Source organism: Nerophis lumbriciformis, linkage group LG27, assembly GCF_033978685.3.
Source record: "Nerophis lumbriciformis linkage group LG27, RoL_Nlum_v2.1, whole genome shotgun sequence".
Lineage (NCBI taxonomy): Eukaryota > Metazoa > Chordata > Actinopteri > Syngnathiformes > Syngnathidae > Nerophis > Nerophis lumbriciformis.
This window is the reverse complement of record NC_084574.2, coordinates 8,184,066-8,198,568: the sequence shown is the minus strand read 5'-3', so window position 1 is coordinate 8,198,568 and position 14,503 is coordinate 8,184,066. Positions and strand designations below refer to the sequence as shown.

At 41.6% G+C, this 14,503-nt stretch overlaps 1 protein-coding gene across 4 annotated transcripts in view; it reads left to right on the top strand.

Moving 5' to 3' along the window:
- The window catches only part of rnf150a (ring finger protein 150a), a 101,252-nt gene extending 91,409 nt beyond the window's left edge, over window positions 1-9,843 (top strand). For 3 of the 4 annotated variants that reach the window (XM_061922964.1, XM_061922966.1, XM_061922963.1), the window contains 5 exons: window positions 894-965; window positions 1,126-1,208; window positions 3,284-3,380; window positions 7,509-7,719; window positions 9,687-9,843. In XM_061922964.1, the coding sequence (XP_061778948.1) occupies window positions 894-965; window positions 1,126-1,208; window positions 3,284-3,380; window positions 7,509-7,719; window positions 9,687-9,799 (576 nt within the window). In that variant the 3' untranslated portion in view covers window positions 9,800-9,843. Of the gene's footprint in view, window positions 1-802; window positions 966-1,125; window positions 1,209-3,283; window positions 3,381-7,508; window positions 7,720-9,686 lie in introns of all 4 variants that reach the window. The other variant, XM_061922965.1, reaches the window with a different exon arrangement.
- The last annotated feature ends 4,660 nt before the right edge of the window (window positions 9,844-14,503 follow it).

Genomic DNA, 14,503 nt, shown 5'->3' with positions numbered 1-14,503 from the left:
ATTTTGGTAGCGCAGGCAGGATGAAGCAGAGCTTTTATTGTGCAACTGTGCAGTCGGTCTTTGGAGTTTTGACGACAGGTACGGCGCCAGAGTCTGTTGAAATAAAGTGTTTCTCGCCTTCCAGTCGGTAATTTAAATGATCTGGCAGCAGCCAGCGTCATCTCAGAAGACCCTCGGGTGCTGTGAATGTCAATCAAGTGACGGAAGTGACGTCATAGTGAAGATTTATGATCGCTCATTTTTAGGACTATTTTTTTAATGCCTGGCTGGTGATCGACTGACACACCCTCCGAGATCGACCAGTAGCTCGCGATCGACGTAATGAGCACCCCTGTTGTAAGTACTCCGTGATTGTGCGCTGCCGAACATGCTCCTCTGCTGGTAAACCCAGCAATGTCACGACGTGACTTCGACGCGGGCGCGTGGGTGTGCGGGATCGGTACCTTTCAGAGACGGTATCGTACCGAAAATGATGAATTAGTATCGCGGTACTATACTAGTACTGGTATACCGTACAACCCTAGTATGTAGTATCTCATGCAATGTGCAGGAGTACCTAATAAAATGACCAGTGAGGCTCCTTCTGCATACACACATCCACTTCTGTGCATTGTTTGTATTTATTTATAATTGATGAGGAGTTTTATAGTGTAATTAGTTTTGTCTGCATTGCATTTATGTCCGTAGGAAAGCTGAGCCTCTCCCAGCACAAACTATAAAGCCGACACTCCTCTCCCGTCCTGGCAGCGTTTCACTTCAGGATATTTTAGATCAGTCATGTCCCGATGTTTTATTTTCACAGCTTGCAATCTGCCGAGTCGTCGAAATCCTGCACATTTGTACGCGTAACCGTGTCACATGTAAGCGTCCCGCGTCTTTGTTACGCTCCACAGAGACGCCTGGGAGACGCTGCCAAAAAAGCCATCGGCAAGCTTCAAGTCCGCACCATCAAGAAAGGAGACAAGGTGTGTATGTGTGTGTGTGTGTGTGTGTGTGTGTGTGTGTGTGTGTGTGTGTGTGTGTGTGTGTGTGTGTGTGTGTGTGTGTGTGTGTGTGTGTGTGGCAACGACGCTTATCCACGTCGTTTCGTTGAGACGTGACGGCGCGGCTTTTGTGTGTTCACAGGAGACCGACCGCGACTTTGACAGCTGCGCCGTGTGCATCGAGGCCTATAAGCCTAACGACGTGGTCAGGGTGTTGCCATGCAGGTGAGGTATGCTCATACCTGCCAACTACTCCGGTTTTCCCGTAATTAGTACGGTTTTCATCAACCTATTACGGTTACGGTTGCAGTGATAAAAAATACGTTTTTTCATTAATTTAAAAAAAAAATTTTTTTTAAGTTTTATTCACGAAATCGCGTAACAACAATGACAATCGACACTGCTTCCCGTAACTTCCTATCGAGTCATTCCGAATGCCATGCGCGAGGCTATTTATAGCACCGCTGCCAAGCACGAGGCACCTGTTGCCATTGTTTCCAAACGAGCGAACGATCATGGAATACGCCGGAGAAAAATCGCAAACGAGTCTTAAACCGAAAAGAAAACTGCAGTCATTCCGTGAAGAATATTCAAAAGCCTATCCGGGAATAATTATCCGTTCCAAAAAGGGTGAAAACTACGGGAATTGCACCTTGTGCAGACAAGATTTTTCGATCGGACACGGAGGAATTAGCGATGTAAAAGACCACGTTGGGACAAAAAAACACAAGTCTAATGCCGTTGCTAGCGATACTGCAATTGAATTGTAGTTCCATGCTAATGATGCTATTGAATTACATTTTGAAGAAGTAAACTTATCATAAAGTTACCATATCATTTTTGCAGTATGATCAATCGGATAGAATAAATTTGGATTTTAGCCACAAAAAGGTAATGACACCAATGTTATCTATTGGAATTTTTAGTACTGTTATACTGTTAAAAGTGTTTATACTATTTATGCTTTCAAGTCCAAGTTGAAGAAATCTTGTTAAATGTTGACAGCATAACTACCAAAATACAGAAGTATGTCCTTAATATTTTTGCAGTGCTATTTCTGTTGAAAAGTTAAAATGATTACATTAGAGATGTGATGTGCCACTTTTCAAGTGTCTGATGGCTTAAATTAATTTTCATTAATTTTTCATATTTTGAATTCTTTTGAAAGGCTGACAAAAAAAACTACATTTGAATTGTAATTCCATGCTATTGACAGGACTATTAATTTTAATGAAGTTAGCTTACCATGTTTACAGTATGATAATTGTGATAGAAATGTGAATTTTAGGCACAGAATATTTTTTACAATTGAACAAGGCAGTAGATTATACAAGCTTGGACAGAAAGTTAATAATGACACCAATTTTTTTTTTAATGGAATTGTTTAGTACTGTTTTACCATTTGTTTACTGTAAAAAGTGTTTATACTTTCAATTACCAAATTGAAGTCTTGTGAAAGGTTGACAGGATAACTGGCATTAACTGTCAAAATAATTTCAAACTATTGAAGTTAGCTTACAGAATAAACATGTCAATCAACCCATATGATTTTTGCTGTAATATTTTTGTTTTGAAAAGTCACTGTGACTGATAGAAAAGTGATGGTTTTAGCAACATTTTAACCTGTCTGAATGCTAATAATCATTTTGCGTGGAAGCCCCCCTGAACCCCCCACCAGGACTTTGTCCTGGACCTACCGGGGCCTTCGGCCCCTGGACCCTGGCTACTAGGTTTTTCTGATTTCAAAAGTTGGCAGGTATGTGACACCTCCGCTCCGGACAGTCTAACCTCCTACCAATCTCCGAGGACAAAGCTACGAACAATGGGAGACCGGGCTTTCTGCTCCGCCACTCCCAGTCTGTGGAATGCTCTCCCTGACCACCTGAGGGCACCACAGACTGTGGAGGCTTAAAAACCCTTCTTTTTAAAAAAAAAAGCATTTCTTTATATATATGCATACTAGTTTTAGCTATTAGGCTGTTCTAGTTTGTATTTTTATTTATTTTTTATTATCTTTTTTTTTTTTTTAATACACTGTAGCACTTTGAGGTTGTTTACTCAATGTAAGTGCTTTTTACAAATAAAATCTATTATTATTATTATTATTATTATTATTATGGTTAGTGCATGTGCCTCACAATACGAAGGTCCTGAGTTCAATCCCGGGCTCGGTATCTTCCTGCGGCCCCTGGACCCTGGCTACTAGGTTTTTCTGATTTCAAAAGTTGGCAGGTATGTATGCTTATAGTTGCGTTTAAAACGAGAAGTATGTGAGTGTTTTTTGGGGTTTTTTTTTGCAGGCACGTGTTCCATAAGCACTGTGTGGACCCCTGGCTGCATGACCACCAGACGTGTCCTATGTGTAAAATGAACATCCTCAAAGCTTTGGGAATCTCTGTGAGTTAACAATCTCTTCCTCCATCCATGTTTCAAAAGGTCTTATCCCTTATTTGTATGTATGTATGTATGCACACGAGTGTTGTCACGATACCAATATTTTGGTACCGGTACTAAAAAATGTTCGGTACTTTTCTAAATAAAGGGGACCACAAAAAATGGCATTATTGGCTTTATTTGAACAGAAAATCTTAGGGTCCATTAAAGGGGAACATTATCACCAGACCTATGTAAGCGTCAATATATACCTTGATGTTGCAGAAAAAAGACCATATTTCTTTTTAACCGATTTCCGAACTCTAAATGGGTGAATTTTGGCGAATTAAACGCCTTTCTATTATTCGCTCTCGGAGCGATGACGTCACAACGTGGCGTCACATCGGGAAGCAATCCGCCATTTTCTCAAACACCGAGTCAAATCAGTTCTGTTATTTTCCGTTTTTTTTTTACTGTTTTCCGTACCTTGGAGACATCATGCCTCGTCGGTGTGTTGTCGGAGGGTGTAACAACACGAACAGGGACGGATTCAAGTTGCACCAGTGGCCCAAAGATGCGAAAGTGGCAAGAAATTGGACGTTTCTTCCGCACACTTTACCGACGAAAACTATGCTACGACAGAGATGGCAAGAATGTGTGGATATCCTGCGACACTCAAAGCAGATGCATTTCCAACGATAAAGTCAAAGAAATCTGCCGCCAGACCCCCATTGAATCTGCCGGAGTGTGTGAGCAATTCAGGGACAAAGGACCTCGGTAGCACGGCAAGCAATGGCGGCAGTTTGTTCCCGCAGACGAGCGAGCTAAACCCCCTGGATGTCTTGGCTCACACCGTCCCTTATGCCACCAAAGATGATCAAGAGAAGAATATCGACCCTAGCTTCCCTGGCTTGCTGACATCAACTCCAAAACTGGACAGATCAGCTTTCAGGAAAAGAGCGCGGATGAGTGTATGTCTACAGAATATATCAATTGATGAAAATTGGGCTGTCTGCACTCTCAAAGTGCATGTTGTTGCCAAATGTATTTCATATGCTGTAAACCTAGTTCATAGTTGTTAGTTTCCTTTAATGCCAAACAAACACATACCAATCGTTGGTTAGAAGGCGATCGCCGAATTCGTCCTCGCTTTCTCCCGTGTCGCTGGCTGTCGTGTCGTTTTCGTCGGTTTCGCTTGCATACGGTTCAAACCGATATGGCTCAATAGCTTCAGTTTCTTCTTCAATTTTGTTTTCGCTACCTGCCTCCACACTACAACCATCCGTTTCAATACAAGCGTAATCTGTTGAATCGCTTAAGCCGCTGAAATTCGAGTCTGAATCCGAGCTAATGTCGCTATAGCTTGCTGTTCTTTCCGCCATGTTTGTTTGTGTTGGCTTCACTATGTGACGTCACAGGAAAATGGACGGGTGTTTATAACGATGGTTAAAATCAGGCACTTTGAAGCTTTTTTTAGGGATATTGCGTGATGGGTAAAATTTTGAAAAATACTTCGAAAAATATTATAAGCCACTGAGAACTGATTTTTAATGGTTTTAACCATTCTGAAATTGTGATAATGTTCCCCTTTAAACATATGTTTATTATTGCAAGTTTGTCCTTAAATAAAATAGTGAACATACGAGACAACTTGTCTTTTAGTAGTAAGTAAACAAACAAAGGCTCCTAATTAGTCCGCTGACATATGCAGTAACATTGTGTGTCATTTATCTACCTATTATTTTGTACACATTATTAAAGACAAGTGGTAGAAAATGGATTATTAATCTACTTTTTCATAAATATCTGCTTACTTTCTCTTTCAACATGTTCTATCTACATAAAATGTAATAATCACTTATTTTTCTCTTGTTTGATACTTTACATTAGTTTTGGATGATACCACAAATTTGAAAAATACTTTTATACTTGTGAGTGTTGATGACACAGCTTTGCAACAGTTGATATTCTAGTTTCAAGCATGTTTTACTCAATATAGCTCATCAAATCTCAGCAACAAGCTGTAATATCTTACTGAGATCATTTAGGACCAAAACCTTAAAACAAGTAAAACACTCTAACATAAAATCTGCTTAGTGAGAAGAATTATCTTATCAGACAGAAATTAAGCAAATATCACCCTTATTAGATTTCAGTTTTTGCAGTGCAGTGCCCAAACCAAGAATCTAATGCACTGGTGACTCAGTTCTCTGTGCATTTGGATTCATTATTATTTAGTATGACGTCCTGGGGCCAGAGAAAGTTGCGAGTGCCAGCTATTTGATTAAAAAAAGGTGAAAAATTCCAAGAGAGAAGTTCAAGTGGCTTTATTTGTACCCGAAGGTAGGTTTGTTTTGCAGTGTAAAATACAGGAGAATGGCATATGCATATATATTCAAATAAACGAAGGTACTGTATTAACACAAAACAGATCACAACATGACAAAGTACTCAACAGGCTGCCTGGGACCTGGACCAGGAAAAGAAGACACATAAACAATAAAAAAAAAAGAGGCAGAGTAAAAGTTAATAAAAGACAAGAAGATAAAACTACCATGAATTAATAATTAGATAAAAAAATATGTGCAATATAACTATAATTAGTTTAAAAGAATAGCTGCGGCTGGAACAAAACAAAAAAGGGAAGTTTCGTCAAATGTTCATTTATACATTTCACCTGTCATTCAAATGATTATAATTATCTATATGCTCATATGTTTGGGTGACTAGAACAGATAAATTAGATTACCGTATTCCTGACTATAAGCGACGCCTTTTTTTTAACCCTTCAGCTTACAAAACAGTGCGGCTAATTTATGGATTTTTCTTTGCAACGGCCATAATGTTTTGTATTCAAGAAATATATTTTGTATAACACCAACAGACACAAAAAGGTGTGTTATTGGCGCCATCTTTTGGACGTGTTCGCTCACTGCAGGTGCCGCGGGTTGAAAATCAACTTCCAGTTTTGTGCCTTGAACTGGAAGTATAACTGTCGATAGGTTTTCTGCTATGCAATTACGTTTACGAGTCTGTGTGTTAATATTATTAGCTTACAGGGGCATTCTTTCTGTATTGTTTCAGTTTCGTTATGTCACCAAAATGTCACCGTGGAGTTATTGAGTCTGTTTAGCTGATTAGGGAGCTAGCTTCCACAGCTTGTGGGTCCGTGAGGATGATTTCTGTTTTGTTTGGCCATCCGTTTTACTGCCATGTAACAGGCACCATTAAGGTATGTCAATAAATATTTACAAAATTTTTGTATCTGTATATGTCAGGTTCAAACACTGATGGCTTCTATTAAACAGACAAAGGAAGCAAGGAATTAAACAGAGACAGAATTAAATTTGGCTCAATGAGGAGAAGCGCGTACACCTGTACCCTTGTACAGTGACGAAAGATTGTACGCCTCCTCTTTTATTTGGATTTTCCATGATTACATGGCAACAGCTGTTTCTAAAGGAAGGGGGTCGTAAACAGCCGCTGTCTTTGGTCACAAAACAGTTCAAAGAAAAGGAGGGGGGTCAGGTCCTGCTTCCTCTCTGTTTTGTAGATCTCGGGTCAAGACAAAATCTTCCTGTGGATTACAATACATCAAAGAAACCGACACCTTAATGTCGCTTCCCATCCTACACAGTGGAGTTTTACAAGCCTTTTTGATTGGTAAGATCAAAGACGGCTTTTGTCTGCTCGCCGGGAGCTCATGGCAACACAAAGTTTTGTGATAACTTAGATACAATTATTCTGACAGTATATATCTGCCTCCTATAGTCCGGTGCAGCTAATACATGTAAAAAAATATTTGTTTCTTCTAAAATTTGGTGTGTGCGGCTTGAATACCGATGCGCTTTATTGTCCGGAAAATCTATGTGGAGGTGGGGCCGTGGCCAGGGGTGTGGTGTGGGCGGTATCAATATGACATCATCGCATAATTAGCATAATTGGCTATGGCGCATGTATTTTCTTTAAAATGGCTAAAAATTTCAAAACAAATCTGTGCTGTGAATAATTAGTGTCAACATATTTTTTTATTTTTTTTACATTAAATGTTTTTTCTCTATTCCAAGTCATGGTATGGCCGTCACAGTGTCTTTATGCATTTATTGAAGTTATTGTATGTAATCTGACAATGAAAAAGGATGTTGTGCTCAGCTCCACGCAGACGGCTCCGATGAGATGCCCGCAGACTATGAAATGTCCGTCGGGGGTCCGTCCGCCAACCTCGTCAGCGGGGCGAGCGACGTCACCATCAACGAGAGCTCTGTGGTGCTGGATGTGGTTGAGAGGGAGACGGGGCCGCATCAACATGGTCCACATGTGGAGATAGCGCCACGGGCGGAGGAAAACTACGTCATTTCTAACAGTGAGTATAATACAATATACCATATTTTTCAGACTATAGGGCGCACTTAAAATCCTTTTCATTTTCTCAAAACTCGGTACGTACCTCGGTTTAGAGGTCACGGTTCAGTTCATTTTTGGTACAGTAAGAAAACAACAAAATATAAATTTTTTGGTTATTTATTTACCAAATTTGTAAACAATGGCATAACATACATATACACACAGGGTCCATTGCCAGGGTTAATGTGGTCAACATATATAAAATAAAAACTAAATTAGATAAGGCTCAGAATGGTTTCTTAACAAAACCTTTCTACATATAAAGTGCTTTTTTTGATTGATTGATTGAGACTTTTATTAGTAGATTGCACAGTACAGTACATATTCCGTACAATTGACCACTAAATGGTAACACCCCAATAAGTTTTTCAACTTCTTTAAAGGGGAACATTATCACCAGACCTATGTAAGCGTCAATATATACCTTGATGTTGCAGAAAAAAAGACCATATATTTTTTCAACCGATTTCCGAACTCTAAATGGGTGAATTTTGGCGAATTAAACGCCTTTCTATTATTCGTTGTGACGTCACATCGGGAAGCAATCCGCCATTTTCTCAAACACCGAGTCAAATCAGCTCTGTTATTTTCCGTTTTTTCGACTGTTTTCCGTACCTTGGAGACATCATGCCTCGTCGGTGTGTTGTCGGAGGGTGTAACAACACCAACAGGGACGGATTCAAGTTGCACCAGTGGCCAAAAGATGTGAAAGTGGCAAGAAATTGGACGTTTGTTCTGCACACTTTACCGACGAAAGCTATGCTACGACAGAGATGGCAAGAATGTGTGGATATCCTGCGACACTCAAAGCAGATGCATTTCCAACGATAAAGTCAAAGAAATCTGCCGCCAGACCCCCATTGAATCTGCCGGAGTGTGTGAGCAATTCAGGGACAAAGGGCCTCGGTAGCACGGCAAGGATATGGCGGCAGTTTGTTCCCGCAGACGAGCGAGCTGTCGACCCTAGCTTCCCTGGCCTGCTGACATCAACTCCAAAACTGGACAGATCAGCTTTCAGGAAAAGAGCGCGGATGAGGGTATGTCTACAGAATATATAAATTGATGAAAATTGGGCTGTCTGCACTCTCAAAGTGCATGTTGTTGCCAAATGTATTTCATATGCTGTAAACCTAGTTCATAGTTGTTAGTTTCCTTTAATGCCAAACAAACACATACCAATCGTTGGTTAGAAGGCGATCGCCGAATTCGTCCTCGCTTTCTCCCGTGTCGCTGGCTGTCATGTCGTTTTCGTGGGTTTCGCTTGCATACGGTTCAAACCGATATGGCTCAATAGCTTCAGTTTCTTCTTCAATTTCGTTTTCGCTACCTGCCTCCACACTACAACCATCCGTTTCAATACATGCGTAATCTGTTGAATCGCTTAAGCTGCTGAAATCCGAGTCTGAATCCGAGCTAATGTCGCTATAGCTTGCTGTTTTATCCGCCATGTTTGTTTGTGTTGGCTTCACTATGTGACGTCACAGGAAAATGGACGGGTGTATATAACGATGGTTAAAATCAGGCACTTTGAAGCTTTTTTTAGGGATATTGCGTGATGGGTAAAATTTTGAAAAAAACTTCGAAAAATAAAATAAGCTACTGGGAACTGATTTTTAATGGTTTTAACCCTTCTGAAATTGTGATAATGTTCCCCTTTAAATAAAATGACAAAACTTTTCTTCTACATATAAAAAGTGCAACATTAAACAGTTCCAAGTCAACTCAGCCTCAGATGAACTTTTCTCCCCCCCCAGCCTGGCTAACTTGTCAGTAAGTGTGGAAACTCGTTCGGTACACCTCCGAACCGAACCGAAACCCCCGTACCGAAACGGTTCAATACAAATGCACGTACCGTTACACCCCTAATATTCACACATATTCACAGCATTGTTCCCTTACTTACTGCTCCTTCCAACAATCACTCAGGCGAGCAGCAGCTTCCTGCCAGCAGCGACTCGGACTCTTCCATCAGCGCGACCCGACAGAACCAGTGCACGCCAAGGAAGCGCCAGGACGTGGAGACGGTCGCGTGTGTGTGATGTAGCATCCGTCAGTGTTAAGTTTGATGCATGTTGGAATAAAATTCTGCTTGTTTTTGTTTTTTAACCTATTTGACAAGCGTGTTTTGTTTCCAGGCAGCACGGTGGAAGAGAGGGGTTAGTGCGACTCAGTGACGTGCGGTGAGGTTGATGACTGGTGAGGCACTGACTTCATCACAGTCAGATTTACAAACATATGAACCCTAAAGAGTATCTTATTCACCATTTGATTGGCAGCAGTTAACGGGTTATGTTTAAAAGCTCATACCAGCATTCTTCCCTGCTTGGCACTCAGCATCAAGGCTTGGAATTGGGGGTTAAATCACCAAAAATTATTCCCGGGCGCGGCGCCGCTGCTGCCCACTGCTCCCCTCACCTCCCAGGGGGTGATCAAGGGATGGGTCAAATGCAGAGGACAAATTTCACCACACCTAGTGTGTGTGTGACAATCATTGGTACTTTAACTTAACTTTAACTTTACACATACAAACTGTAGCACACAAAAAAGCACATTTAATAAAAAAAAAACGTTATTATGGTCTTACCTTTATGTAATATATTGGGTTGGAGGCAATAACCAGGCGAGGGGATGAAGTACGTCTCTTTACTGTAGACTTCAGAACAGACTCAACACACTTGACATCAGGTGCGCAACACCACGTAAATCGTTGGCCAACCAAAAAGTAACCGCAGTACGCTATTGCCAACATTCACCAGGAGATGGCAACAGACAAACATAGATCACTCTATTACATTCCTCCCCTTTGAGAAATGTAGAAGTTACTCAAGAGAAATAAACAACCCAACCAAAAAATGCAGCAGCTCAATAAGAAGCCAAAAAGTTCAAAAACAATAATGTTCGTGTTGGAGGAGTTGTGAATGAATGAAATATGAAATCCGTGCTGCCGTCTGCAGGTGTACCTAATGTTGTGGCCCTGCAGTCATTCACAACTCCTCCAACACGAACATTATTGTTTTTGCACTTTTTGGCTTCTTAATAAATAACTTTTTTAAATAGATTCAATCTTGCACGTGGAAAGTTTAAGTGTGGGCTTTAGTTGATATAACACTCCCGTCAGGGGGTGCATTCTACACCGGGGGTGCATTCTCTACCACCAGGAGGCGGGATTACTGCGAGCCTCACACAGTGCGTCTTCGCGGCAGTTTTATGATCGCTCAGCACAAGAAATACGTTACACACATACAGTTGTTGACAAAATACACTGTACATTATATACCTCAGCTAACTAAACTATGGAAATGTATAATATAGTTCATATAGCAATACGGTCTCACTGCACAGCAGGCCAGCAGTTAGTTGAGGCACAACTTGATTGGCAACACTAAATTGGCCCTAGTGTGTGAATGTGAGTGTGAATGTTGTCTGTCTATCTGCGTTGGCCCTGCGATGAGGTGGCTACTTGTCCAGGGTGGAACCCGCCTTCCGCCCGATTGTAGCTGAGATAGGCTCCAGCACCCCCCGCCACCCCAAAAGGGAATAAGCGGTAGGAAATGGATGGATGGAAGTGGAAAAGCGGACTGCCCGGCCGCCGGGCGTCCATGCGTGCTGTGCCTCCCGGCAACACCAGCGATGGCCTGCCCGGCGGCCGGGCAGTCCATGCGTGCTGTGCCTCCCCCGGACCCCCATGGTGCCCGGCCGCCTTATGGTCCTTATAGTTGTTCAGCCAACCCTTTTAAGTTATGGTTCTGTAGTGAACGTGGGCGCCGATTGCATCGTACCTTAATAGCTGTTCAGCCAACCCTTTTAAGTTACGGATGCATTATACCTTATAGCTGTTGCTCAAGAAACCAAGTTATATGACTCTGAGTCATACGTTGGCCTATGTCATGTTATATTAATTTGGCGTATTCTGCTGCAAAATTGTTCACGTGCAAGTTTAACAACAAGAAAAAGAGTCAAAGCAGCACTTGTCTGATATTGCTATAGTGCTATCTCCAAATTGTCTCCACTCGCTTTACATTGGGAAGGCCAATGGTTGCAGAAAGTACAAAGTAATTTAATACACTTTTAAGAAGAACCAAATGTTGAAACCGTGAGTCAGGATGGTGTGTGAAAAAGCTAAATGCCTGTGTCAGTCTCCCAGATAATAAACATGTTAAAGCAACAGTTTGAAACAAAGTTCTGCTTAACGGTGACATTGCATACCAGATTTGCCATTGCCTGTGTTGGCCCTGCGATGAGGTGGCGACTTGCCCAGGGTTTACCCCGCCTTCCGCCCGATTGTAGCTGAGATAGGCTCCTGTGACCCCGAAGGGAATAAGCGGTAGCAAATGGATGGATGGGATGTGTATATATATATATATATATATATATGAAATACTTGACTTGGTGAATTCTAGCTGTAAATATAATCCTCCCCTCTTAACCACGCCCCCAACCCCACCCCCGACCACGCCCCCAACCCCCTCACCTCCTGAAATTGGAGGTCTCAAGGTTGGCAAGTATGATGCTTACCTAACTTGACATAAGTATTGGGAAACTTCGGACTACCACGGGACAAAAGTATTGGGACACTTAGGACTAAAACTGGACAAAAGTATTGGGACACTTGGGACATAAACTGGACAAAAGTATTGGGACACTTAGGACTACCACTGGACAAAAGTATTGGGACACCTACACTGGACACAAGTATTGGGACACTTAGGACTACAACTTGACAAAAGTATTGGGACACTTAGGACTAACACTTGACAAAAGTATTGGGACACTTAGGACGAAAACTGGACAAAAGTATTGGGACACTTAGGACTAAAACTGGACAAAAGTATTGGGACACTTAGGACTAACACTTGACAAAAGTATTGGGACACTTAGGACGAAAACTGGACAAAAGTATTGGGACACTTAGGACTAAAACTGGACAAAAGTATTGGGACACTTCGGACTACCACTAGGCAAAAGTATTGGGACACTTAGGACTAAAACTGGACAAAAGTATTGGGACACTTAGGACTACCACTGGACAAAAGTATTGGGACACCTACACTGGACAAAAGAATTGGGACACTTAGGACTACAACTTGACAAAAGTATTGGGACACTTGGGACTAACACTTGACAAAAGTATTGGGACACTTAGGACGAAAACTGGACAAAAGTATTGGGACACTTAGGACTAAAACTGGACAAAAGTATTGGGACACTTCGGACTACCATTAGGCAAAAGTATTGGGACACTTAGGACTAAAACTGGACAAAAGTATTGGGACACTTAGGACTACCACTGGACAAAAGTATTGGGACACCGACACTGGACAAAAGTATTGGGACACTTAGGACTACAACTTGACAAAAGTATTGGGACACTTAGGACTAAAACTGGACAAAAGTATTGGGACACTGAGGACTAGCACCTGCCAAATATGCGGGCCCGACCAACGCTGCTTGCAGCTTTAAGCCTAAATGTGGACTGATACAGTCGCAGAGGTCCGGTAATGGCCACATAGATCCAGGAAAAGGCGGGACGGGCGGGCTTACGTGCTTAAAATGTTGAGTTTGATGTAGCTGACTTATTTTTTTATTTTCATTTTTTCAAACACTATGGCATTCCAGGCGATTGGCCACAGCTCATGACACAATGTTGTGTAGAATGTCTGTGTAACTTTCCCCTCAGGGAAATCCTGTGACTTAACACATTTGTTGAAATCATCATTACACAAAACATGTGTTGATTTCCAACACATTCGTTTTAAGAGTGTATCTCAGCTGCATTTGGGCGGAAGGCGTTATATATATATATATATAAAAAAAAATAAAAAATGTTTTATTTAAAAATAGATAAAAAAATAACATAAAAAAGAAATGAATAAAAAAACCTACTAAGGCAATAATACAATGAGGTTATGGTTTAAAGTCCATCCATTTTATACCGCTTGTCCCTTTCGGTGTCGCGGGGTAGATAGATAGTACCTTATTGATTCCTTCAGGAGAGTTCCCTCAGGAAAATTCAAATTCCAGCAGCAGTGTACAGAATTGAGATCTAATTTGAAAAGTAAATAATGGGAGTATAAATGGAAACAAAATAGAAAAATATTATAATAGAATAAAAATAAAAAGCAACAATGAGAATAAAAATATTACAGTAAAATAATAATATAACAAGAGAAACGAGGCAGTAGTGACCATGTTATCATTTAAGTCCCATCTTAAAACTCATTTGTATACTCTAGCCTTTGAATAGCCCCCTTTTTTTAGACCAGTTGATCTGCCGTTCCTTTTCTTTTCTCCTCTGCTCCCCCCGATCCCTTGTGGAGGGGGAGACACTCAGGTCCGGTGGCCATGGATGGGGTGCTGGCTGTCCGGGGTCGGGACCCGGAGTGGACCGCTCGCCTGTGTATCGGTTGGGAACATCTCTGCGCTGCTGACCCGTCTCCGCTCTGGATGGTTTCCTGCTGACCCCACTATGGACTGGACTCTTACTGTTATGCTGGATCCACTATGGACTGTACTCTTACAATATTATGTCAGACCCACTCGACATTTATTGCATTCGGTCTCCCTAGAGGGGGGGGTTACCCATATATGCGGTCCTCTCCAAGGTTTCTCATAGTCATTCACATCGACGTCCCACTGGGGTGAGTTTTTCCTTGCCCTTATGTGGGCTCTGTACCGAGGATGTCGTTGTGGCTTGTGCAGCCCTTTGAGACACTTGTGATTTAGGGCTATATCATACTTGCCAA